Genomic DNA, 24,960 nt, shown 5'->3' on the forward strand with positions numbered 1-24,960 from the left:
ACAAGAGCAGAGTAGAGGGGCAGAATCCACACCCCCTCACCCTGCTGGCCATGCTTCTTCTGATGCAGTCCAGGATGCGGTTGGCTTTCTGGGCTGCAAACCCACATTGCTGGCTCATGTTGAGCTTCTCATCCACCAACACCCCCAAGTCCTTCTATTCAGGGCTGCTCTCCAGCCATTCTCTGCCCAAACTGTATTTGTGCCTGGGATTGCCGTGACCCATGTGCAGGACCTTGCACATGGCCTGGTTGAACTTCATGAAGTTCATACAGGCCCACCTCTCAAGCCTGTCTAGGTCCCTCTGGATGGCATCCCTTCCCTCCAGCGTGTGAACCGCGCCACACAGCTTGGTGTTATCGCAAACTTGCTGAGGGTGCGCTCAGTCCCACTGTCCATGTCGCTGACAAAGATGTTAAACAGCACTGGTCCCAGTACTGATCCCTGAGGAACACCACTCATGACTGGCTTCCACTTGGACATCAAGCCATTGACTGCAACTGTTTGAGTGTGGCCATCCAGCCAGTTCCTGATCCACTGCACGGTCCATCTATCAAATCCATGTCTTTCCAATTTAGAGACCAGGATGTCATGCGGGACAGTGTCAAATGCTTTGCATAAGTCCAGGTAAATGATATCTGTTGCTCTACCCTCATCCAACAACGCTGTAACACCGTCGTAGAAGGCTAGCAAATTTGTCAACCATGATTTGCTCTTGGTGAAGCTATGCTGGCTGTCACCAATTGCCTCCTTATATTCCATGTGCCTTAGCAGAGTTTCCAGGAGGATCTGCTCCATGATCTTGCCGGGCACAGAGGTGAGACTGACCGGCCTGTAGTTCCCCAGGTCTTCATTTTTGCCCTTTTTGAAGATGGGGGTTATGTTTCCCCTTTTCCAGTCAGCGGGAACTTCACCAGACTGCCACGACTTCTCAAATATGATGGCAAGTGGCTTAGCAACTTCATCTGCCAGATCCCTCAGGACCCGTGGATGGATTTCATCACATCCCATGGACTTACGTACCTTCAGGTTCCTTAGATGGTCTTGGACCTGATCTTCTCCCATAGCGGGTGGTTCTTCATTCTCACAGCCCCTGTTTTTGCCTTCTGTGACTCGGGCGGTGTGGTTACAGCCCCTGCTGGTGAAGACCGAAGCAAAAGTCATTCAGTACTTCAGCCTTCTCCATATCCTGGGTGACCAGGTCTCCTGTTTCCTTCTGGAGAGGGCCCACATCTTCCCTAGTCTTGCCTTTATCTCTGACATCATATTTATAGAAGTTTTTCTTCTTGTCCTTGATGTCCCTGGACAGATTTAGTTCTACCTGGGCTTTAGTTTGCCTAATCTGGTTCGTGGCCGCTCGGACAGTTTCTCTGTATTCCTCCCAGTCTACCTGTCCTTACTTCCATGCTGTGTAGGCCTCCTTGTTGCTTTTGAGCTTGTCCAGGAGCTCTTTGTTCATCCATGCAGGCCTCCTGACTTTTTTGCCTGACTTCTTTCTTGGGATGCACCACTCCTGAGCTTGGAGGAGGTGATCCTTGAATACTAACCAGCTTCCTTGGGCCCCTCTCCCCTCCAGTGCTTTTTCCCACGTTACTCTGCCAAGCAGATCCCTCAAGAGGCCAAAGTCTGCTCTCCAAAGCTTAGCTCCTCTCCAGCAGGAGAGCAGGGATTGCTGCAAGTGTCCGTGTTCTGGCTGGAGTTTGTTTGGTGGGTGCTTTTTTTTTTTTTTTCCCCCTTTTCTTCTATTTTTGTTGAATTATTTTTCTTTTTTAAAGTGAATTCTTCAAATAAGGTGTCCTTTTTTAGCAAAACGGAGCCTGGTGCATCCCCCTGCAGGCAGGGATAAAAGCCTGCTCCGGTTCAGTGCCCGCAGGGAGTGGATTTGGAGGGTGTTCAGGAAGCTGCTACTGCTCGTGGTGGGAAAGTGCTTAAGTCCTGGAAGGGATCCAGTGTAAATATCCCCTTTCCTCTGCTGCTCCTCATGCTGGAACTGCCGGGGGCCCTGGAGCAGGCACAGTAACCAGGGCTGCTTTTGCTCCTGCCGTCTGCTCTCCCGAACGGCTTGTACTGAAATATCCCTCCTGTGATTCCAGCAAGGAACGGGCCCGGGCCTTCCTGAAGCTTGTGCTGGGTGACTGGCCACCAAGAGTCTGCGTTAGCCGAGCCCATGGGGGTTAAATCCCCCTCCTCACACAGGCAGGGCGCTGGCTGGGCTGGGCTGGGTTTCTCTGCCAAGTGTAGGTGGGGGGCAGGATCTCGTGAAGGTGCTGATCTTAGAGCTGCCCAAGGGTCTCTTCCCTGGTTCATCCTTCAGGTTAGCTATGAGCCATTTCTCCCTGGGGGGGGGGTGTGGAGTGGGGGGGTGGGATGGGGGGGTACTTGCTCCATTTCAACCCTCTGCTTTTTAGCACCCAGCCCCCTCTCCTCTGCTCAGCCTCCCGCTGTCTCAACGGCCTCTGCTCGCTCCCTGGCCCAAGCTGTGTCCTCACACCGGAGCTTCTGCGGGAGGGAGGGGGGCTGGGGCCATCGGGCTGCCTTGTGGCAACATTTGCTAATTGGAGAGAGAGTTGAGGGCCAAGTTTGGTCCCTGGTTCCTCTTTGACGCACGGGGGCTCCTGTGCAAAATTTTTGGCTTTGCTTTTGTTGCTGGTGTTCCCTGCCGCCTTTTTTTTTTTTTTTTTCTTTTCTTTTTTTTTTTTGTTGGTGTTCAGCAGGTGCGGGGCTGAGGTTTTCACGGTTCACATGGTTTATTTCCTTCTAATCTGCACCGATCTTCTATCTCACAGTTTTGCACTTTTTTGTATTTCAATAAAAATCAAAATGTAATCCCAGATCCAGGCGTGTCTGTCGAGCGGGCAGCAGCTGTGGCACACCTACAAGAAGGAGAAGCAAGGCTGGCCACGCCGCCAACCACGGCCGTGCGGAGAGGGAGGAATGTGGGTATGAACCGGCTCCTGCGTGAGTAACTCCGGAAGAAATACCAGTTTGCAGGAGCCTCAGGCTGGAAACAGAATTCAAACAAAAACGAAGCGTCGCAAGTTTGGCTCTTCCCTGAGCAGGGCTGGGCTTCCATGTTACCCTCTCCCTGTCACGAGGAACAGGGTTGCCCTTTCCCAGAGGTATCACCAGGTGTGGAGTGGGAGCCAGCTGCAGGCTCTCCGGTTGGGATTAGCTGGCTAAGTTTATCCTGCGGCCAGGGGATAAGTCCAGCAGAGGCCTGCACCTTCTCCTCTGAATTGACGTGGATCACTAACTCCTCCCTGGACAATAGTCTGCTGGTTAGGACCACTACCCTCCACCCCTTGATCCACATACACTTAACTGCCTTCTCCTAAAGACACTGTGATTTGCTGGCTACATCAATAAGCTTTTTGGCTACTTGAAAGGCTCTCGTGTGCAAAGTGATTACTACAATTAACAATACAGGTGTAGCAACAAGCGAACCCAATAGTGGGTGGGAGAGCAGGAGTAGAAGGGAGAGCACTGGAGCTAAAATGGCCACTCCAGCTCTGGCCACTGGCCTTGTCGTCTGGACAACATGTTGATGCTGATGTTAACACTTCTAGCATCTTTAAAACTGAGTGCTGCCATTCAGTTTTTATTACTGATAAGCCATCCAATTAAGGGCTTCCCAGCCTTGCTAATTCTCCTTCCGCGTGTCGGCGTTACTCAGCCTGACTCGTGACAAGCCGCCAGCCACGGACCAGAAGGCAGAGGTGGTTTTGGCGTCTGTTCACAGATAAGACTTTGCCTATGATCCTTGTAGTCTGATTTATTAACTTCTTTACCTGCTGTAGCTCACTGGGCCCTACCTCAGTTCCAGAGCTGAGGGGTTTACTAACTCTTTCTCTGGAGCTTTTTCACTTGGATGGTGCTTTTGGCTAGAGGCCGTGATTTTTCCAGCCCTTGGCCCGTGTTGGCCCTCTGTGTTGGGGCCAGCGTGGTTAAATACGCTGCTGACTCTACAGTAATATCTCGAACCTCCTGCGAGTGCGGCGGTTGGTCCCATCTCCGGGCTTGGTCACGGTGACCCGCTGAGGCTGCGGCTGTGGCAACACCCGCTCTGGCCTCAGAGGAGCCTCGGGAGCAGCTGGGTCCCTCGCTGGCAGGCTGCTAACGGCTGGCAGGACCTACCCTACGTGTAATCACAGGGATGGAACTCAACACAGCGTAAAGAGCACTGCAGTGGGATGCGTTTGCGTGTGTCGCTGCCCCGGGGCCTTAAGGATGTTATTCGGAGAACATTTTTCTTATTTTAAATACACGCAACAGGCTCACAATTGGCTGGTATTCCATTGTTTATGACCTTGGCCGTTAATCATCCTTCCGTGACTGTTTACTTTTTCACTTATTTGCTGATGGTTTTTTTTCCAATCCCTTCTCTTACTGGTGACGTGGTGAAGAGGGGAGATACCGAAGGCCCAGATCCCCCAGGACAGTTTATGCCAGTTTGCCAACAACTCATCTTTCCCCCCCCCATTTTGCAGTGTCTTTTGTAAGTGCATGAAATGATACTCACACACACACACACACACGCACGTAACTTAGATCAGTATCTATAAGGTTCAATGGGATGCTCGGTTTTGTGTGTTACTTCCTGAAGATAAGATTAAGCTTGCTTTTAATAGTTATCCGGGATAAGATTAAGAAAAGATTGCTTTTAATAAGTTATCCGGGTTCCCCACGCTAGAGTATTTCCCTTCATTGTAGCTTCCAATATACACAGTCATTTTTCTCCTATTCCTGCCATTCCATCCGCCTTCTCTTCTTTATAACAACCGGACACTCTTCACACTGTAGCTTAAATCAGCAGTTGTTAGTTTTACACGTGGATTTTTACCATTTTGCCTTTCATTCAAAGGGAAGGTGTCAGCACCTTCCGTGAGATGGTGTGTTATAAAGGGTTAACTTTAAGCAGCGCTGGAACCCAGCTGCAGTGCTCTTTCACCAGCACTTCTTGCTGCCGGGGTACCCGTGATAGCTCTTGCCCCATCTCACTGGGCTCTTCTAACCCTTCCATCAGATCAAAACGTTCCCACGCTCCTTTTAAGCCTCTAGGAACAATCAAGTGCAATGCAAATTCTTCTGGTGGTTGGGTTGGTTTTTTTTTACCCTTTTCCCACCCCTTTCTTTTGGAGACAAGTTAATATTTCAGCTGGGGTGGGACACGCAGATAATTCCGTCTCCCAGCTCACTGGGGAGGTCACCGGGGCCAAACGCCGGGGGACCGTTACCCCACGGTCCCCGTCTGGGACCAGCCAGGCACCCCTTCCGTCTTTTCCTCATCATCCCGTTTCCTGGAGAAGAAAGGCTGAGAGGTTGGGACCGCCCCAGACCTGTCACTACACCCAGAGAAAAGCCCAAACCAGAGCACTGCTTAAGTAAAAGTTTTATTGGAAATTGGTTGAACACTTAAAGTACATTGGAGACTATTTCCAAAACAATACAATTTAGGAGCCTTCCCCTCCACCCAAAGTATCTGTAAATCAGCAGCTACATACATACTGTCCTTAATAAAGAATCGAGCAGACGGCTGCTAAAATAAAGAGCCTTCAGAACCCGATCTGTAGCAGGCCACGGCAGCAGCTAGATCTCAACTGAAGCAGAGCATTTGTGCAGCGGTCAGGGAACTCCAAGCCTAGATGTAGCGCCTACGTGTTGAAACTGAGGAATGTCCAGAAAAGAGGCACATAACTCAGCCCCAGAGAATCTCTTTATTGCTATGGCCATCCAGCTCAACACTAGCAGCTCCTACAGGCAAATTTCCAGCCTTTTGAAGTAGAAAAAAAACCACAACAAACCAACTACGTGCCACGCTGACATTCTGCCTTATGAGATGTGGGAGCTGTAGCCACGTTAGGAACTGCATCAACAAATGAGCGCCAAGTATTTGGCTCAGGGGACCTTCTAGACGGGATTAGCAAGAATGGTGTGCTTTCTGCCAACTCCACATTTGTCAGGGTGAGAAGAGGACGGCAGGAGCGCTGGCTACACAAAGTTCAACCCAGTCTATTCCTCTCCGTGCAAACAGTGTGAACCGGCGCTTTACACCGTCTCTGCTGCTTTGCAGCCCAGATGGTATCGCTTTCCCCAAGTACAGCCTGTACCTTGAGAGAAAGGTGACAGCAACCACCTGTCTGTCAGCTACTTCCTACCCGGTGGCAGAGACTAACTTCATGAGCAGAGGTGAAAACCAGCTGATCTATTCATTCCTCATGTTCCTGTGACCTCTTCCACCTGTAAAACAAGGTGGCTCTGGCTGTGGGGATCAAGTATTTGTTAAAGCCCACGTAACTTAAGCCTTCTCGTGAGCTGTTCACCTTGGAAGCCTTCTTAAATGCTTGTGCACCTTATTTTGCAAGGACTAAGCAATTCCTGTGTGAGGTTGCTGAAAAGCTGAATTGGTTGAATAAGCTAAAAAGGTTCTGGTGGGTAGTTTTCCTTCAACAAAGCTCTTACCTAGAGTTTTTGAGCTCACCTGGTCTCCCACCAAACACATCACTCAACGAAGAAGCTGGTCAAGTTCAAAGCATTGTATTGCTCTGACCTGACAACAACTTCTATTCTGAACTCAGGTCCTTGCTCAGAAATAGCGTTCTGGAGAGGATGTGGGTTTCCCCCGTCAGCTGCTGGCCATCTCTTTCTGTTGAGAAAGCAGCCAAGTGGAAGAAGCTGCCACATTGCACTAACTAGAAGGTTGGTCACTCAAGCCGCTCTAAGGAAATTTAGATGGTTCTTCAATACTGAGGCAACACAACCCCACTTCTGGAGAAGGAAAGGGAAGTGTTTTGGGACAGTAAGGGGTCTTTCAGTTGCTCACTAGTTACACATGGGAGGAGGAGAGAGAACCACATGAGGACCTACCTACCTTATCTAAGTTTCTGTTTAGTGTCACCGTTTCTCCTCCCATCCTTACATCAGGCAAAGGACACGCAACAGCCAAATGAACCACAGAGCACTGTCAGCCAGTCACACTGTTGATAGCAAGATCATTAAAAAAATAAAATTTCAGCTAATCAAAACCCAGCTGATTAAAAAGTACCATAAGCTCCCCAAAAATGTGCTTCTTTAAAAAGCTGCCTTCTGAACGGCTGAAGAACACTGCACATTCATCCGTGCCTATCGGAATACAGCTTTTTACCTAGTCCCTGCCACTCCACCCCACCAAGGTGTGCATTTCATTCTATCAATGGGCCCTGACTGGCTGCAATGGACACACGGTCTCCAAAACTGAGTATTATATTAGAATAATCAAGTCTGTCTTAGAAAATAAATATCTTGGATATTTTCCTGCAAAGAGAGACCAGTCTCACTGGCCAGGGTTCCATGGCACACTTGCTGGCTGCAGTGATCCAGGGCTGAATGACCCGCACTACTACATGAAAACAGAACATCTTTTAAATATAGGTTTCTTTAAAAGCAATAAATATTTCTTGATTCTTAAGATCATCTATTAACCATAAAGCAGGAAGGTTTGCAAGGGTTAAGAGGAAAGAATCTTGGACTAAGACTCCTAGTTACATAACCCTAAAGAAATAGGATTCCTAGTATTTACAGTTACATTTCAGAAGCAGAGATTATGAATTCAGCATCATCACAGCTGCTGCGTGCAGGCTGGCCGACAGGCAAGACCGGTAAACTCGGCATGGCCGAGGATCAGGAAGGAAGTCTGTGTAGTTTCATTCCTGCTTATCAGCCAGCGTTAACAGGCGGCCTCGCACAAAGCGACTGTAGAGACCCAGCTCCTTCAGAAGCAGGAAAACAAAGGTAATTTGTATTACACGGGTCCCAAAGCTGACGTTCCCTCCCCGGGCTCCAGGCACTCACACTGAAGTCAGGATGAAATGCCCCGTTCTGCAGAATGGATGTCCTGGACTTAAAAACTGTTGAATCTGCTGAACTCACAGACCTTGGAAACGAGCCAAAGCTTTCTATGCTCTACCAGGATCAGAGACTGTAGGAAAAAAAGTCTTGTTAGCAGGAGCTATACCTGGGGAACTGACAGTGTAGGACCTCTAGAGGAAGCCTATGGCAACTTTTCGCAAAGCCCCTCCACACAGAACAGAGACTGAAGAGAAAATAAGGTTCATACATTGGAGTTTGACTTCCCGTGTCCCTACTGGAGTCTTAAATTCAAAACTGAGTGTGAGCAGGAAAAGCGGTCCAGAACTACGCGGTGGTGTAAGCTGAGGAAAATCAGCAGATGAGCTGTGTCTGCTGTTGAAGACAGCAATCAATGAAAGCTCACTTGATGGAAGGAACTAGTCAAAGTGAGACAAAAGGCAGAGCAGGGGCGATAGAGATACTGGTTGATGTCATTCTCCAGGATGCCTTGAGGAGGAAGAACTGCTGCAGCAATACCGGGAAACAGCTTCACTGCAAGGTTTCTACAAAGGCATCAAACTCTTTGACGTTTTTCTCATGGACTGCCAGCTTCTCTGGTAACGAGTCCTGGAAGGGCAGAGAAGTGTGTAGATCAGGGCCCATCCACAGCAGATAAAAGGATACATTTAAACACACGCTCTAAGGCAAAAATTCCATTTCTGAGCCGTGCAACCCCTCTCCGCTGCTCTGGGCTCCACTTCCCACACGCACAAACCCCGAAGTCCTGAAGCAGCATCCAGCGAGTGACCCTGAGAAGGGCACTCTGCCCAGGGTGTGTTTGTTCTGCAGGAACAGTAAGTGCACTGGGGCCTCACCTTGTGCAATTCCCGCCGCCGGCTGCAGCACAATAACCTGCTCATGTCATTGCCTTCATGAAGCCAGCTGAAGCTCTTAGCCTTTCGGATTAATTTTTCCCCGCAGCACGTTACAGTGCCTGCAAGCCCAATACTGCACTCACCCTGACAGGACTTTCACCAGCCACACCAGGATTTTACCTCTGCTTAGGCTGCAAGATCAGGCCTAGTTCGCCACTAAGTTTGACACACCAGAGGTAGGATTAGTTTTGGGGGTTTGAATGACACAAGGTCACAGCAGCAGCTTTCAGCTTGAAGATAAACATACCAGTTTCAGAGGCTCATGTGTGCCATTACACTTGTCTGGAACATCTTAATGAAGGACTAGACACACCTTTAAAGGTCTGGACTAGATGACCTTTAAGGGGCCCTTCCAACCCAAACTGTTCTATGATTCTACGAAGACACGCCTCTTTTCAAACTAGGAATAAGGAGGGCATTACAGGGAACATACGATTCCCACAAACAAACAGAAGTTTCAGGGTTCCATACCAAATCCTCTGCCATGGACTGCGCTCCAATGTCAATGGAGAGGCTGCTGAGTTGAGGGGGGTTCTGAAACTCACGGTAAAAAGTCCCCAGGTCCATTGGAAGAATGTCGTCTTTTGAAAATGCTGGTTTCTAGAATCAAAGATACTGCTGTTAATTCCCATTCAGAGACTTTGGCTTCACTTTTGCCATTACCTGCTATCAATAAACATCTTGGCATTACAACTGCTGCTACAATAATGCATATTAAATAACTGAAGAACAGCCAAGATCTGTGCTTGCCTGAGCGCTTGGAAGAGAGGATTTCCTTGGAATCTGGGTTCTTTAGGCATTAGAGAGAGAACGCCAAGCCCAGGTGTTGGTAGGGAACTGAAAGAGTATTTAATTTGTAGCTGTTGGTTCTGAGTATCAGTGTCTTTGCAGGTTTGGGAGTGTCAAGCTGTAGTTTTGAAGTGTCAATCATGGGTCTTTTCCACCCCCATTAAAAGCTACTCCCACATCATTTGCCATTGTCCCAGCACCTGAAGCCCATCTAAGATGCAGGTGTTACGTGAGAGCACTGATGAGGGCACTTACAAAGTCAATCATAACAAAGTCATCATGGGTGTTCCCTGTGCTGCTGCCACTGGAGCCCTCCGAGTGTAAGCTGCCTTGGAGAGGAGATTCAGTTTCTGGGGAGTCAGGAGGATTGACCTGCCCAAGAAATCAAAGATGGTGAGTACTGGTCTTACGATCGTGTCTGTCTGTGTATTTTGACAGTGTTGGGGCAGTTAGGAGGTTGGACACGTGCTACAGCAGGGGCAGCAAACACAAACTGTTATTTGCACGTCTAGAGAGCCCCACACTCAACGTGGGAGGTTTCCTGAAACCAAATAAATCTGAATAACCAGTTCTTTGCTCAAAAAACAAAGTGTATTCAAGGCAGGGAACAGCATGAGTGTTGTGTAAGGGATGCTGAGAAGGCACATATTATACCTCTGGAAGAGGCTTACCATGGGGTCGTTATCTTCCAGCTCAACATTCTTGGGAGCAAACATGGCAAAAGGAATGTCTAAGTTGGCCATGGTCACCTGAGGAGATTCAGCAAACAGAATTTCACTAAGATGCTCTGCTTACCCAGCACAGAAAAGGATATCGAAAGTCTTTGTCAGGCCTGCTAAAAATTGCCCAAGATCATGCCAGCAGTTAGGCAGGAGGCTGACAACCTCATTTAAAAGGCATAAAATAGGGAGATTGTACTCAGCTGACCTAACGCAGATACATACCCTGAGGTGGGACTGCTTATATACATCTTGTGTAACACAGGATAGAATTAACTAACTAACTGCTACAAATTCAAACAATTCCCCTTCATCCATCTAAAAAGCCTAGAAGAGGGCTTAAAAAACTTAATTAAGAGCAGCTTTAGAACCTGGGCCAATCTCTAAGCTGTCCTAGCTGAGCTTAAATGCTTGCTCGCTTGTGATGAACCGGTCTACTGCACATCCCTTCAAAGAAGGGAGGCTTGCTACCAGCTTCCCCAGTTTATGAACCTTTGGTAGTGGGAGATCATTGTGAGACCCAAGGGGCGTATCAAGGCTTCCATACCCAAATAGGGTGTTGGCAAAGTAGGGCAAGTACAATGGCTGTCAAATCCCCAAAGGATTTTATGAAAAACATCCTTGTGATAAAACTCTGTAGGGAAATGCAGGAAGTGAGGATATGCACACCCAGTCTCTAGGGGTGCCCTGGCATTGGGGTGCTTTTTGCTCCCCCTGGGTAGGAACAGATGGGAGAAGCAGGGTATTACAGTGCCCTCTGAGAAGATCTACTGCTAGTTACCTGGTTAATGGGTTTGTTGACAAAAGCTCCCACCTTCCGGACAAAGATGGTCTCTAAAAGGTCATGTGGGGAGCCACACTTCCCTTCACTGCTGTTTGATACCGTTTCTGTGTCCTCACTGGGGGAGGAAAACAGGCTAATTAGTGACTCATGGCACAAACAATATAGACAAATCACATGCTTTACAAGACTCCTTCATTTCTGGGTGTTTAGTCTTAGTATTGGAAGGAGGACAACAGAAATCTCTGTCCTTGTGCCGCACCTTCCTCTTCAGCCACGAGCGCAAAAAGGGAGTGGGACACTTGTGGAATCAGATTTCTGTTTAAAGTTGGAAGGAAACTATTTAGTTGAATGAAAAGTTGCTGCCAACTGAAACAGGTTTTTCTTACTGGAGATGGAATTTTAACTTCAGAATGTGCACATACGCAGCAATTCCTGTTCATGGCTATTATTTTTTCAGTGACGCAGAGGTCACAGATCTGACAGAAGGTGAGGGCAAGAACCAGAATCCTGTCAGGCTACAAAGGCAGCAGCCTAATACATCACAACAGGTATTCAGAACTTTAAAACAAACAGAAAAAACCAAAATGGTTGAGTCTTCTGGCAAGATGACTGCTCAGACAGCATACCCAGGAACGTGCTGGTGCAACTATGAGTTTTGGTTTCCTCATAGCAAAAATCTCTGCTTCAGATATTTAACTCTGAACTACGTGACCCCAAGAGAGACTTCGCAAGAAATAAATATGGTGGCAAAAAGAAAAAAAAAAGAAAAAAAGAAAAAAAAGAGCTGAAGAGGGACTCTTTGTCAGGAAGAGTGGTGACAGGACAAGGGGCAATGGTTTTAAATTGGAAGAGAAGAGATTTAGATTAGATATAAGGAAGAAATTCTTTACAGTGAGGGTGGTGAGGCGCTGGAACAGGTTGCCCAGGGAAGTTGTGGATGCCCCATCCCTGGAAGTGTTCAAGGCCAGGCTGGATGGGGCTTTGAGCAACCTGCTCTAGTGAGAGGTGTCCCTGCCCATGGCAGGGGGGTTGGAACTAGATGATCTTTAAGGTCCTTTCCAACTCTAGCCATTCTATGATTCTATTCTATGAAAAAAAAAATTAATTAGGTGAAAAGGAGGTGATTTAGGACAGTTTGAGTTTGAGGTTGCATTGTTTCCTTTGAAGTAATTTTGTGCCTAAAGTTTCTCAATAAAGTAGTGAATAGATCTGTGGCAACTACAACTGTTTTCGGTAACAATTCACGTTAAGTCTCTGGAGAATTTAAGGCTCACTTGTGAACTTATTTCATCTTGTTGTTTTACAATCAGCAAAACCAGCAGAGAGATTAGAAAAAGATAAAATTGATAATAAAGTTGCAGTTGACAGAAGCTGCAAGGATGTTACAGTGACCAGCAGGTGTAACTAAGATGGGTGAGGACCATTGGAAAAGGCTGAATGAAAAAGCCCCAATCTAAGAAAGCTGCTAGTTGTTTGGGGGATTGAAAGACGGTAGTTATGCTACAAACAATAGCTAAAAAAGGGGAAAATACAAAGTTTTACCTTAACAGGATTAGAAATGGGCTAGCACAAGTGGCAGATCGCATAAAACCGACCTACCTACTAGAAGGAGTAGCTGCTGAGTAGTGGACTCCATCCAGTGGGGTGCACATCCTTTCTTGGTCAGCTTGAGTGGCGTGTGCTGGCTGGCTAGGAACCGGGGGAACTCCCCCATCTTTGCCTGGACCGATCAGCTGAGATGGAGAGGAACGGTCAAGTTAGAGATTTCAAATTCAGGCCAACACCACAGTGTAATGAAGAGCCAGTTTGGTCATTTTGGGACTAGTCGTGGGGTTTTCTAGCCCCGCGTGAGGCAGGGAGAGGTGCCAAGCAGAAGGTGATCACCACAATACAAACTCTTTTTTTTATTCCCTTCCTACTCCACTCCTCGCCTGTTTTACACTGCAGAGCGCTCTGGCCATACGTCCTCTGCTTCAAGAAGTGGGGGGGAGGAAGAAATAATCATATCCTCTTGCTACCATCACTGTGTTAGCAAAACTCTGGTGTAGAAGCAACATCGCAGGCAGAAAAAGACGGGTGGCAGCTTATTTTGTCTGATGAATGGGTGCAAATATGCCAATATGGACTGTCAATGTATCCTACGTCTAGGCTACAGCGCTGTGCTTGGGCAGTGTCCCTGTAAGACAGCCCAAGTTTGGAATCAGTGACATGCTGAGAGCAAACACCAGTCAAGGACGCTGAGGAGCTAATTCCCGGCTCCTGGGCAAATTGTGCTTTCTCTGTATCTACCCTAGATCCTTTTCATTCTTGAAAGACAGGGTACCAATGCATGCACTAGTTTCAAGGCCTCCGTCAGGTGTACAAGTGACACATAATGGTTGCAATACCAGCCATGCTTGTTCTACCCTCTACAAGTACCTGGTGAGGGTGTGCAGCATTCAAGCCACCAGCAAAGAGTAGAGGATACCCCATGTCAGCTGATCCAACTCCCAGGGCAGCAGGCTGATAGGAAAGACGAGAGCTGGAAAGCTAAGAAAGAAGAGAAAAAACAAAGAGGGGCAAAGGGAGAGGAGGGAGGAAGGGGAATGCCCCACAGTCTGAATAATCATCAGTCACTGAAGAAGGAACAGGAAAAGTCAGAGGCGTTTCAGGCTGGCAGAAGGATGCTAAGTTTTCATTGGAATCAATCATGAAGGTTATTATTCTAAAAAGTTCTTATTGCAGGGGACTAAGTCTGGGCCTTGACAAGAGAACAAGACTGGTTTCCTACGCACACAGGGGAAGGCTGTGCAAGGTATGACTGACATCCAGTCACAGGGAAGCTCTGCTCTACAGGCCTGTTTCACATACTGGAAAAAGCATGAATGCCATCATCAAGTTATTAAAGAGCTAATATTTAATATTCCCCCCCCACCCCCCCAAACAACTGCATTATCAACTATTTGAATCCATTCCCGTTGCGCATTAAAACAGCTGATCTTCAGGGTCTGTTCAAATAGCTTCAGCCAAAGAATCCCAGAGTCCCACAAATATGCTCGGTAAACAGAACTGGGAAGCTAACCCTTCTGAGATTGCTTTAGGAATGAAGTGCTGGAATCGGTGAAACCCAGGAAAGTTCCTTAGACACCCTAGGCAGAAATCTGGCTGGTTGGATTAAATAAAACTTTCCTGTTTTGGCTTGCTTGACCTCAAGAGCAATGCTTCTTTCAGAGGTCTGCGTGTCATAATCCAGCAGTGTGAAGGCTGACACGGTTTACAAGGGCGTGAATGATCAGCAGCGCTTCTACTCACATGAGGCTAGTTAAGCTGAATGGAACAATTTCTTCTTAGAGGAGAGCAGGCATAATATTATTACATGATTTCCTCCCAGAGGTATCCTGCCAGCTTGACTCTTTCTGAAGAGCTCATGTTGCTTTGAAGGTTACTTTACACTTATCTTCCTGTAGAAGTCCCTTAAGGATTCCTAGGGACTGTTGCTACCCATATTACCTCTGTTTAAGAAATCTTCAGTATCTACAGCCATGCTTCTCCATTCTTTAACCATTTTTCCAAGTCCTGTCTTATTGTTAGCATTAGAACTGTGAATCTTTTAACCTCAACCTACTTCATTCTCCACCTGCCTTTATAAATCCTCTGGCAGTTCTGTGGGAGCTAAGTGTTCCTGTTTTTTTTAAATACTTCTCTGTCCTCTGTTGTGAGAGACTTGCACAAACGTGAGGAACGCGACTTTAGACAAACCTTCACCTTCGAGGTGTGAACGAAGAACAGTAATTCAGGTCTTCATAAGGTGTTACTTGTAACCAGGGAGACAGATGAAGCAAGGGTTTGTTTTTTTTTTTTTTCTTTTGTTTGTTGTTTTGGGTTTTTTTTTTCCCCTCCTCCTTCAAATTCCTCCGTTTTAACCCAGGAAAAGGTCTAACTGGTGACTGTACAGATTCTAGGGACGCTGGCTGTTAAGAGAAAACACTCAGCACTGTGCCTTACTGCTTCATGTCTTTCGCTAACAATTAATCCTTGCAAGAGCTGTTGTTTATTCAGGGGTGCTTCTTCTGTCTTTGGGAGACCTTTATCTGCAAATGCCTTTAATAAGCCTGGCCTGGCCCATTTTGGGTTCACCAGCCTTTCCCACGCACAACAAACATTCCACATTGTCAAATTTGTACTTTCCTGTATTTGTTCTGTCATGCCAGAACTATATCTGGCCATGGATAGCATATTCTGTTGACAACTCACTTGATGTGAAAAGGCCAGTCCCATCACTGGGACCTTCAAGGTGTCCGTCACCACAGGAGGAGGGGTCTGAAAGTGTGCCTTTGTGACAGTAAAAACACACTGTGCACAGACACAGACACACAGAGGAAACAAGGAAAAGAGAGAGTGAGAGAGGAGGGAGAGAGAAAGAGAGAGAGAGAGAAAGAGAAGGACTTCAGAGAAGAACTGTAAAGAGTTGGATGAACTGAATGCTAGTGAAGAGGTTTTGGCTGCAGCAGCCACACTTACACACAGAGCAGAAGGCTCAGTAGTGCCAGAAGCACATTTGTTCTGTAAAGAACGGACTGCGTTCCAATCTCAGGGAACTACTCAACACAGGTATTATTTTAGAGTCCAGTGAACGCTGACAGAAAGTAACTGCCAGAGACTCTGTTCCACAGCTAATTGGAATTGGTACCAGCCAATTAGCAAGGACAAGGCTGAGTGGATGGCAGAAAAAGCCAAGAGGGTTTTTTGGGGTTTTTTTGGTTGGTGGGTGTTCTTTTTCAGAATGTTCAAATGACATGTATTTCAGTATGCTCTCCATCAATACACACTCTTAATCTTCCAGTGTTCTGAGGGATCATATCTTGGCAGGTCTCTGCTACACCCTTAGAATAAAGGGGATCCAGGCTAACGTGCAATTCAAACGCATTGATATGAAGAGAGAACACCTTCAAGAGGAGTGATGCTCCAGAAGTAAACACTGTCTCAGAGAGGGTACCAATGCAAAAAGGGCAATCTGAACCTCGTTCAGTCCCATACCTTCTCCCAGTCATTTTCCTACCAACAGTTTTCAGTTTTATGAAAGCTTTATTTCTGGGTATTACCCACGGCCAGACTTTCACCTGAATTTTGGGCTGCTCCACAACACACACAGACGTGCTATGCAAGCCCACAGGGAGAAGGTAACAGTCTTCCCTTGTATCATGCAGGTTAGGTCTCATTTCTACTGGGAAGGAAGGCAGAGATTTGGACAATCTGCCTACAGAACCACACATTTCCCAGTATTTTCCTATACACATTACGTTGTATAAAGAAAGCAGGAGAACGAAATTAGCTTTTTTTTTTTTTTCCCCCCCACTTCTAATTTACTTTAGAGACCACTCTGCCAAGACAGCCTTACAATTCTAACTGTGGTAACAAAGACTGGCAGTTGCTTTATAAATAAGCACACAGCATATGGCAACTATGAGCCCCAGGAAAGGCAAGAATGTAGGCTCATACTTAATATGAATCCTCAAGGTTCATCTGGTTTCATAAAGCTTTTCCCCTCAGTGACAGCAAAGCTTCACGTCCCCTGGGGAAATGTCAACTTCAATGTATTTACATACACTATTACTGTTAAGTAGCACTGGCACGAGCAAGCCAGTGGAAATCTCTTTAGGAACCCTTTTGCATTTAACCCATTTTGTGAAAAGGCAGGACACAACTCGGCTGCAAACTCATCTCCTGAGCTGTGTATCGCACAGTAAGAAAAGCTTTATTCCATCAGACTTACCATGAGCGTTGGCTGATTAGTTCAACACTTGGCACAAAAATGCTTCCTAAAAAAAGCTCATTTCTGGCTCATTCATAGAGTAGAATACATTCTGCTAAACCAGTCATACTAATTTCTCTGAATCGGTAGAAAGACCCATAGCAAATTCTCTCAGTTTGGATCAGCATTCCAATTATACTTCGTTCTGTTTCACATCCACAGCAAAAGAGATTTAGAGTCTTTAGATTGTCTTTAAAGTCCAGTAGAGCCATCTGCTTGGCAGGACATTCTTGAGTGTTTAAAGCTATAGAAAACCAGCAAATCTGGCCAAGTCTTCAAAATACAGAACTGTGCAGTCAGATATATGAAGACAGTAAAAGAAGGAAGAATTGGATTTTCTGTTTTCTGAAATTCAGAAGCAAACCATTATCTATTGATTTTAAAATTGAAATGAATTAAATGAATTAAAATGAAAATTGCATGGGTAGGTGGACGCACAGAGTATTAAGTCCCTAGTTCAATATTATGACCCAGTTTGTTTGCTGATACTTATTCCTGCTGCCCCAGCTAGTTTTAGATGGCCCGACAAATACGGCTTTTGTCTTTTTCCTGCTTTTCCATTCTGCAATGCAGAAAATATGACTGTGCCATAAGCATTTTCCTGATATTTCAGTGTTTCTTTCTCAATGTCAGTCTGTTACCTCTACTTATGCTTGAATCAATCTCTTGAATTCATCTTCTTGTGGTATTGGGACATGAACGTGTAAATGCTCTGCTGTATCTTAGCCCAGCTACAGGAGTAGGTTCTTTTAATCTTTCTCAGAAATTCGTTCTTTCTAGTCCCCTGGCATTTTCTTGAAATTAGCATCTAACTAGGTTTTAGTCAGAGTGTAACGATATAAATAATGCACACGTTAAATTTTAATTAGCAGCAGGAGGCTGCCTGTTTGCACAGCAGTTGATGTAGAAGCGTGCATGCTACCCTAACAGTGATTGTTGTATCTAGGAGTAAAAAGAGCCTGGCATCTCTTACCTGAGATGGAGGAGAGGTGGAAAAAGACGTGGTACACACTTCTTGGGAATCTTCTACTGAGGGGTATACTGCACCATTGTCCTCGCCAGCTCTAAAGCAGCAAAAAAAGAAAAGCTTCCTAACTGGGAATGTTCCTTAAAACAAACAGATGGTAAAACAGGCTGGGACAAACACTGCAGGGAGGTTGAGAGTATTTGGGTGGAGTTGAAAGAATTATGAAAGGCTCATAATCTATTTGACAGAACTGAGGAAAACAGGGTATGGAAACTTTAATTTTCCCCAGGTGCTCCTCTTCTACCCTCAAAGAGAAACACTTTCCTCGATGTTTTTTTAACTAAAGGTTTTGTTATACCAGCTAATACTACTGGCTTTGGTGTTTACAGAACCATTGTCCAACACCAGCACTGGTCCCAGTCTGAGTGCCCTCACGTGCACTCTCTCATCTACAAAGAGAAATTTAACTCTTATCTCTCCCCAGTGGAAACACCTGGAGATACATGCCTCTGGACATGTAGGTCTACAGCAGGATTAGCCGTTACACTTCGAAATTCCCAAAGGCAGCCAAGGTTAAAAATCATTTGTGTCCAAATGCTTCTGTAAGGAATCCGGGAAAAGACTAGGGCATGCTGCACTCAGTCTTCTAGACATGAGGAGAAAAATGTCATCCTTCCTCATGTGCTCAACAATGCCAATATGATCGACACTAATCTTCCAGTCTCTCTTCCCATGCAGTTCGCAGGTAGTGGAAAAGGCTCAGTATTTGGGCATAATTTGATGCCTCCACCATGGCCCTAGACTTCAACTCAGTATTTCCTCACCTGTAATTGCAGGGATGCATGGGCGAAGAGCTGGGATAGGGACGGTCCACAAAGTGATCAATGATAATCCCCATGATAGGAGGGGTCCTCTCAAACTGCCTGCAAGGCAACAAGCAATGGTGTTATTGGTAAGGCTGCTTTTACTCTCTACTCTCATCCCAGTTCATGGTGCCCTCACAGAAAACACTCGTGTCTCTTAATGGGACCAGAGCATCTTTACAATTCAGCCCTGCAACTCCAAGCATGCATCAACAATTTGGAGTTCTAGAGTCTGGCTCAGGGCTACCTAATTACTCCCCTTTCTGCAAGACTTAAGCATGACAGAGAGCCTTCTCCATGAAGGAGAATTCCAGCAGGAAAGCAGAAGGGAAAGATTTAAGGGCTCATAATATGAGGGATTTAATAGTACATTATTGTAAAACAATTTCTGGCATGATCACACTTTCTCACCTGGTTGACATGAAAGCAAGGTTGATTCTGTAGGCGCAAGACAGAGTGATGGTGCCCACTGGGGTACCCACTGTCCCAACACGGACTGTCTGGAAACCTGTAAGGTTAAGGAATGGTTATCAGTTTCACTGATTATGTATGTTCCATACTGCCCTATTCTGAGGTTACATTATCTTATTTCTATAGTGTTTCTGTTATGCCTTGCAATCTGAACTCCAAACCCACATACAGACCTCATAACAAAACAGCAGCGCTAGGTTGCCTTGCTGGTAGGCTTCATCTACAAGACTTCTGATATTGCTTCCTGTCTTGGTCTAAAATATCGCTCTGAAGTGCTTCTTGTTCCTAAGTAGATCATGATCTCCTTCACCAGCCCTGCCCCTTATCAACATACCTCCATATTCTTATTTCTGTTCTGGATCACTAGAGTCAAAATGGTATTTTAACACCCTAGATTTTGTCAAAGTGCCACCATTATACCTGTCACCTTATGATACGACCCTTCACTGATAGATCCAGATACAAAGCATGTGTAAAACCTCAGGCTTAATTTTCCTTGTGGCACTTAGGAATAGTAACAAAAGGATCGCCAGTACGGAAAACAGTTCTACTCCAGTTTGTGTATGTTGCCTAACCATACCTTCTCCCAAGCCACTCAGTTGCACTTCACCAAAATATATCCTGCAGGAAAAGGAAAAAGTATTAGGTCCAGTGGGGACATAATGCTATACATATCCCTATTCCTTATTTAATTTTATGAGTTGAGAGGTTGGAACCACTTTTCCTCTATAGAAAAAAACCCAACAAAGTAGAGGCTAAAACACCCATCTCAAAAAAACCCCTCCAGCTGCTTCAGAGGAAGACGTATCAGCTATAAAGGAAAAGGAAGAGAAAATGGTAGTGTAATCAGAAATTTCTCTAAGTTTTTTAAGTCTCTGTGGCAAGTCTACAGTTCAGAGCAAAAATGTGAGCGGATATAAACTTAATGGAAAGGTCTGAGTCAAAAAGCTGATACTTATCACACAAGGTAAAAGAATAATTGTGCTGTAAAGAGACCTACTCTTAAGCAAACCAGCAATGGGAGGAAAAGTGAAGAAATGGCTGGGATTTCTTTTAAAGTTCTCACCTGTGCTAATGATTACAAACCTGAGATTTAGAATCACCTCAATTAGTTATGCAAACATGTCAAAGACTTTTCTGAAAGCCAAAAACAAAGACTGGAAGGTGATAACCACGAACCACAAGGCAGTCAGATCTCACAGGCTAAACAGAGTTGCACTCAGTATTTGGAAGAGTAAACTGCAAGAACTAAAGGTGCACCCTCAGCTCCACTTCCTGTAAAATGGAACAGCAGGAGAGAATCTGAACCTACACTTCAAAACCATGCATTGCAGTTATGTGCAATGTAGACTGGCATTTATCAAGTACAGGCCAGACACTGAACAACTGGATGCTGATAAGCAATTTAACCAGTGCCTGCATGTAGAATTTTTGTGCTCTTCTCAACACAGTAAGCAAACAACAGTACTTTACAGCCTGTGCTTAGTTTTTCTTTCAAAGGGTCAGATGGAGGGTACAATGTGATATTCAGCCCAAAGTTCTCTTCTGTAACTGATCAGTAGTAGTTAAACCCAAATCATTTGCATTTATATCACTCCCTCCCTTTTTACCACATTTACAGCTGCACTGTGCAAGTCTAGAGTCTCTTCTGTTTGTATTTCACATGAGGAATTTCATATTGCGCTTTACCTGTACAATATTACATATTCATGGCCTTGTTTCCTTGAGAGTCTGTAGGCTGGAGTTACCCTGGTTATTGCAAGCAAAGACTTCAGCAGTAGAGACAGCCGGTTGTATACGGTGTATGAAACCTTGATTTCTTTGTCACACCTATAGAACACAAAGGAAAAAAATTAGTTGTTTGTTCTCAAGCAAGGGGGTTTGGGTTTGTCGTTTGTTTGTTTTGTCTTTTTTTTTTTTTCTTAAAACAATTGGCCCAGATCCGTTTTGGTTTATGTCAGTTTTATTGCCAAAATGATAAAATAAGCCCTGGTGTGGCTAACTTTTTTTGACTGACCGGCTAAGAGTCCTCCTTCAATCTAGTCTCCTGTTGTAGAGGTAACTGCTGAAAAATGCCATGCAGCCTTCTAGTAGATAGAAACATCTTTTCAGTATTAAAAACATTTGTAGTTACTGAGCATATAAATTCTTGTATCATTTGAGGAGTCATACTAATTGTAATGAAGAAGGAATAAAATTACTTGTTTCTTTCCTTTGCACCAATATTAAACAGTTTGGCTGCTGCACTACACAGAGAGGGGACTTCCCTCTGAAGTGTCCCAGGCCGCACAGCCAAATATGTGCTCAGTCCACAGTAATGAACGAGCACACTTCCCTATTTCATCAGCTAAAACAAACACACACACACAAATAAAGCATGAAGAATGCACTTACTTTTCATTCATTTCTAGACACCAAATTTCCAGCTCCATGGAGTCCCCCTGGATGACAGAAAGGACAGCAAACAAAGGCTCATTTCAGAACACAAAACTTTTCACATCTCATTAATGCTCAGCAACAGCCACAACTCTCAATGAAGATGTTTCTCCTGGCTCCCACTTTCTTGTCATGCAAGAGTAGAAAAAGTAGAAAACACTGAAAGTCTCACTGCATAACTAGAACACCTAAGGAAATACCCTTTTCAGAATGGCTAAGCTCTTCATGGTCTAAGAAACTAAATTTTCCTGCTCTATTATTTGTGTGTTTGGCCTCGGGTATTTGCAGTGAATTGTTTCTGTTAAACACACATTTTTTTTTTTCATTAGTATACTACCTAACTTCATAAATGAATATATTTTCATATTCTCTTGGACTACAGGGCAGGAGCTCTGGTAGGTGACCTAAGATTCAAGGAAAAAAAAAAAAAGCACCTATTTTGACTCAGTTCTCACCCACCTCAGAGGTTTTGAGAGAGATCTCCACACACATAGACCGTCCAACAGCAGGTAGCTGTCCTGCCAGGGCTTTCTTAGCTTCATGAGTAACCTCTGGTATATCTTTGATTGCCAAATTGAACTGCAGAATGAAAGAGATTATTCCATTTCTTTATTTCTTTGAAAAACTGCCTAATGGCACACTGCAGACAAACTCACAGACCCATATATAACATACTAGGTCAGCATCCACTGAAATATTTATGAAACAAAAAATTCCCAGATGGAATCAGGCTTTTCATATTTGCAAACATTTTCTTGGCTGCTAATTCAAATGTTTTTCTTGATACTGCCATAAAAATCGTGTCCCTTTTCCCTCACTTGAGCCTGATTTTTCACGCACAGAGAATCTTTTAAGTGTCTTCAATTTTAATGAAGTCCATTACTTACAAAGTCCTGAATTGCCGAGTTGCAAGCTGCTGACAGAAAAGAACCCATCACCCCACCCCCAGCAAATCTTGGAAATGCCCCTTGGTTGGCAGGAGTTGCTGTGAGGTATCATTTATCTCTCCTCTAATCAGCCCTTAAGAGCCCAGAGTGACATGTTGCATGTCAACAACAAAAAAAACCCACCACCAATGAGCATAATTGAATACAGTAGTTATTCTATGAATAGTTATCTTATAGTCTGCACAAGACTATAACAACTACATTACTCATTGCGCACACACAGAAAGCTCCCAATGGCCATGGAGTTGCTTTAAAAACTATGACTTTACCCAGTCAGAGCCTGTTGGGGAGGATGATGATCGGGTACAGATTTTCTCTCCAAGTCGGGCCTGGACAATTACTTGTACCGTCTGGAATAGAAAGGAAAAGATAAACACTCATGTTTTGAGCTCAGCCAAGCCCTCAGTTCAGAGCCTGAGCTAGATAAATTCCAAGTAAAAAAAATGAAAGGCTAATCTTCAGGTGTAATCAACTTCAATTATTACATATAACAGGTAAACGTATTTCAGACAGAAAATAATTTTAAGCTGACCTTTCTTGGTAGTGACATGAAGTGACTAAGCCAATTTTGTGATCAGGAGTTGCAGAGTTTTTGGGAATACTTAAGCAAAACTTACTACTATATCCTGAACCTGGACACACAAACGTTGAGTCAAGTGAATCTGTACGTTTATAACATAACCATTGTCAGAGTAGCTACTTGCATCTACGTACCAAGTGAGGCCAAATTTTATAATTACGTATCAACATAATTCAAAAGAACATTCTGCTGTTATTGCTTTTGGATGCAATATAAAAATTTAGATAGGCTGGAAAGAGAGAGTGGAGTCCAAGAGAAGATACTACCTAACAGCTGGAAGGTTAGATGTGTTGGTAAGAGCCCAAATCTGACTGAGGTGTGAAGTGCCTCTAAACTGATTTTACAGCAGGATTTGAAGGTAGAAAAAAGGGGAAAAGATGTTTTTCTAGTTATTCTCAGGAATCTCCTAGATTTGCCATCAGCTTTTCTTGCTTTGGTCTTTATCAAAAACAAACAAAAGAACCCCAACCCTGTTTCCCTAGCCACAGCAAATATGGCTTTTCTTATATGAGAAAGGATAGGAGTTTGCCCGAAGTAGAGTGAGTTACCTTTAAAGCAAAAAATTTGATGAACTTGTCCAGGTCCTTCCTGTCCTGGGAACTGAGATCAGTGTCCATTGCATATGGCAATCTGAAATACAGCACAGACATGGGAATGAAGCCTTCCTTCAGCTTTCGTTTGGATGTCAAGATTTCAAAATATTTTGCCATTAGAGGTACCTCAAGTGAAATGATAAGCACCAAAGGCCTCTGCCTGTCAAAATCCTAACATGCTAACAACTTTTTGGGGCGGGTGTAAGGTATAAACGTGTATGAATAGTTCATCTGGTCAGCGCAAAAGATACTAGAAAAGAAACAACAAAGGGGTCTCAAAATTAAAACTGGGTATAAGTTCTCCAATTTTGCTAGCTTAATTAAAAAAAACAAGCAAACAACAAAAAAACCCCAAAACACCCTGTGGATGTCACCCACACTGACTGGATTTATACCATGTTATCCATCAGACATGGTAGTCTCTGCTTCAGAAATAACAAATACTCGGTTATCAGCACTGGTCAAAACCAAGCCAAATTGTTTTCTTGAGTCTGAAATTCTAAAAACAGTATTTCCAGTGGTATTTCAGCAGATACTGAAATCTAGGTAATAAGCCATTGCTGGAACAGCCTACGCTGCTTCTTTACTTCCACCAAATAGTACTTGCAGTAAACTTGTACAGCTATGAATTTACCTGCAACCAACTGAAAAGACCAAATTTCTCTGTTTGCTTCTCTTGGAAGCTCTGACAACAAATACTTAGCTCCCACATTCACTCTGCCTTGTTTTTCAACGTACGATTGTTTCTAGCAGTACAATGAACTTGCACAGTGCCTGAAGCCAGGCAGGCCAAGGCACTAAGCAGATTTCTGCCACCATCACGTCACATGCCCCGGGATAAATCACGATTTCTCTGTCTCCCAGTTTCTTCACGTGTAACTTAATAATCGTATAGAGACCACAGGGAGGAATGCCTTAATTAGCAGCATTAATTGTACTTTTTGCTCCTAAGTCTTCAAAGTGCAAATTCACTCTTAATTCCTGTTCCTGTTTTTGCTTTGAGACGGCTAATCAGCCTGAAGCAGCTTGTCAAACATCACGTATTTACGGAACACGCTGCTCATCACAGAAAGGTTGGCAGTCTAAGGTCAGTGAGCACGAGCAGCTGCCGTGCACGAGGTTACTCTCCTCAGCCTTCCATCTGTAAGCAAAGACTGAAATTGCAGCACGGTATGCTGTTTACACCGACTGAATCCTAGCAGGACAAAGGGGCCAACAGCCCCGTTCACACAGAAAATACCTTATCATCTTTAATGACTACACA

General features: G+C 44.8%; 1 protein-coding gene across 7 annotated transcripts; it reads right to left on the reverse strand.

Moving 5' to 3' along the window:
* Positions 1–5,374: 5,374 nt before the first annotated feature.
* Positions 5,375–23,726, reverse strand: ATG13 (autophagy related 13). Of its 7 annotated transcripts, none has more exons than XM_074148478.1 (17): positions 23,652–23,726; positions 22,793–22,873; positions 22,036–22,155; positions 21,535–21,581; positions 20,830–20,970; positions 19,721–19,761; positions 19,081–19,177; positions 18,631–18,729; positions 17,813–17,903; positions 15,282–15,380; positions 13,467–13,577; positions 12,648–12,781; positions 11,046–11,163; positions 10,217–10,294; positions 9,801–9,917; positions 9,228–9,356; positions 5,375–8,448 (listed from the first exon to the last, which is right to left on the reverse strand). In XM_074148478.1, exons 1-17 carry the CDS (start codon positions 23,718–23,720, stop codon positions 8,371–8,373), a joined length of 1,650 nt encoding a protein of 549 aa, XP_074004579.1. In that variant the 5' UTR covers positions 23,721–23,726; the 3' UTR covers positions 5,375–8,370. The 7 variants fall into 7 exon arrangements, with proteins under 7 accessions (XP_074004579.1, XP_074004572.1, XP_074004575.1 ...); XM_074148471.1 differs by having other exon boundaries at positions 13,467–13,550; positions 23,652–23,720; XM_074148474.1 differs by lacking the exon at positions 15,282–15,380 and having other exon boundaries at positions 13,467–13,550; positions 23,652–23,720.
* Positions 23,727–24,960: the final 1,234 nt, after the last annotated feature.

The sequence above is a fragment of the Numenius arquata genome, chromosome 6 (genome assembly GCF_964106895.1).
Source record: "Numenius arquata chromosome 6, bNumArq3.hap1.1, whole genome shotgun sequence".
Lineage (NCBI taxonomy): Eukaryota > Metazoa > Chordata > Aves > Charadriiformes > Scolopacidae > Numenius > Numenius arquata.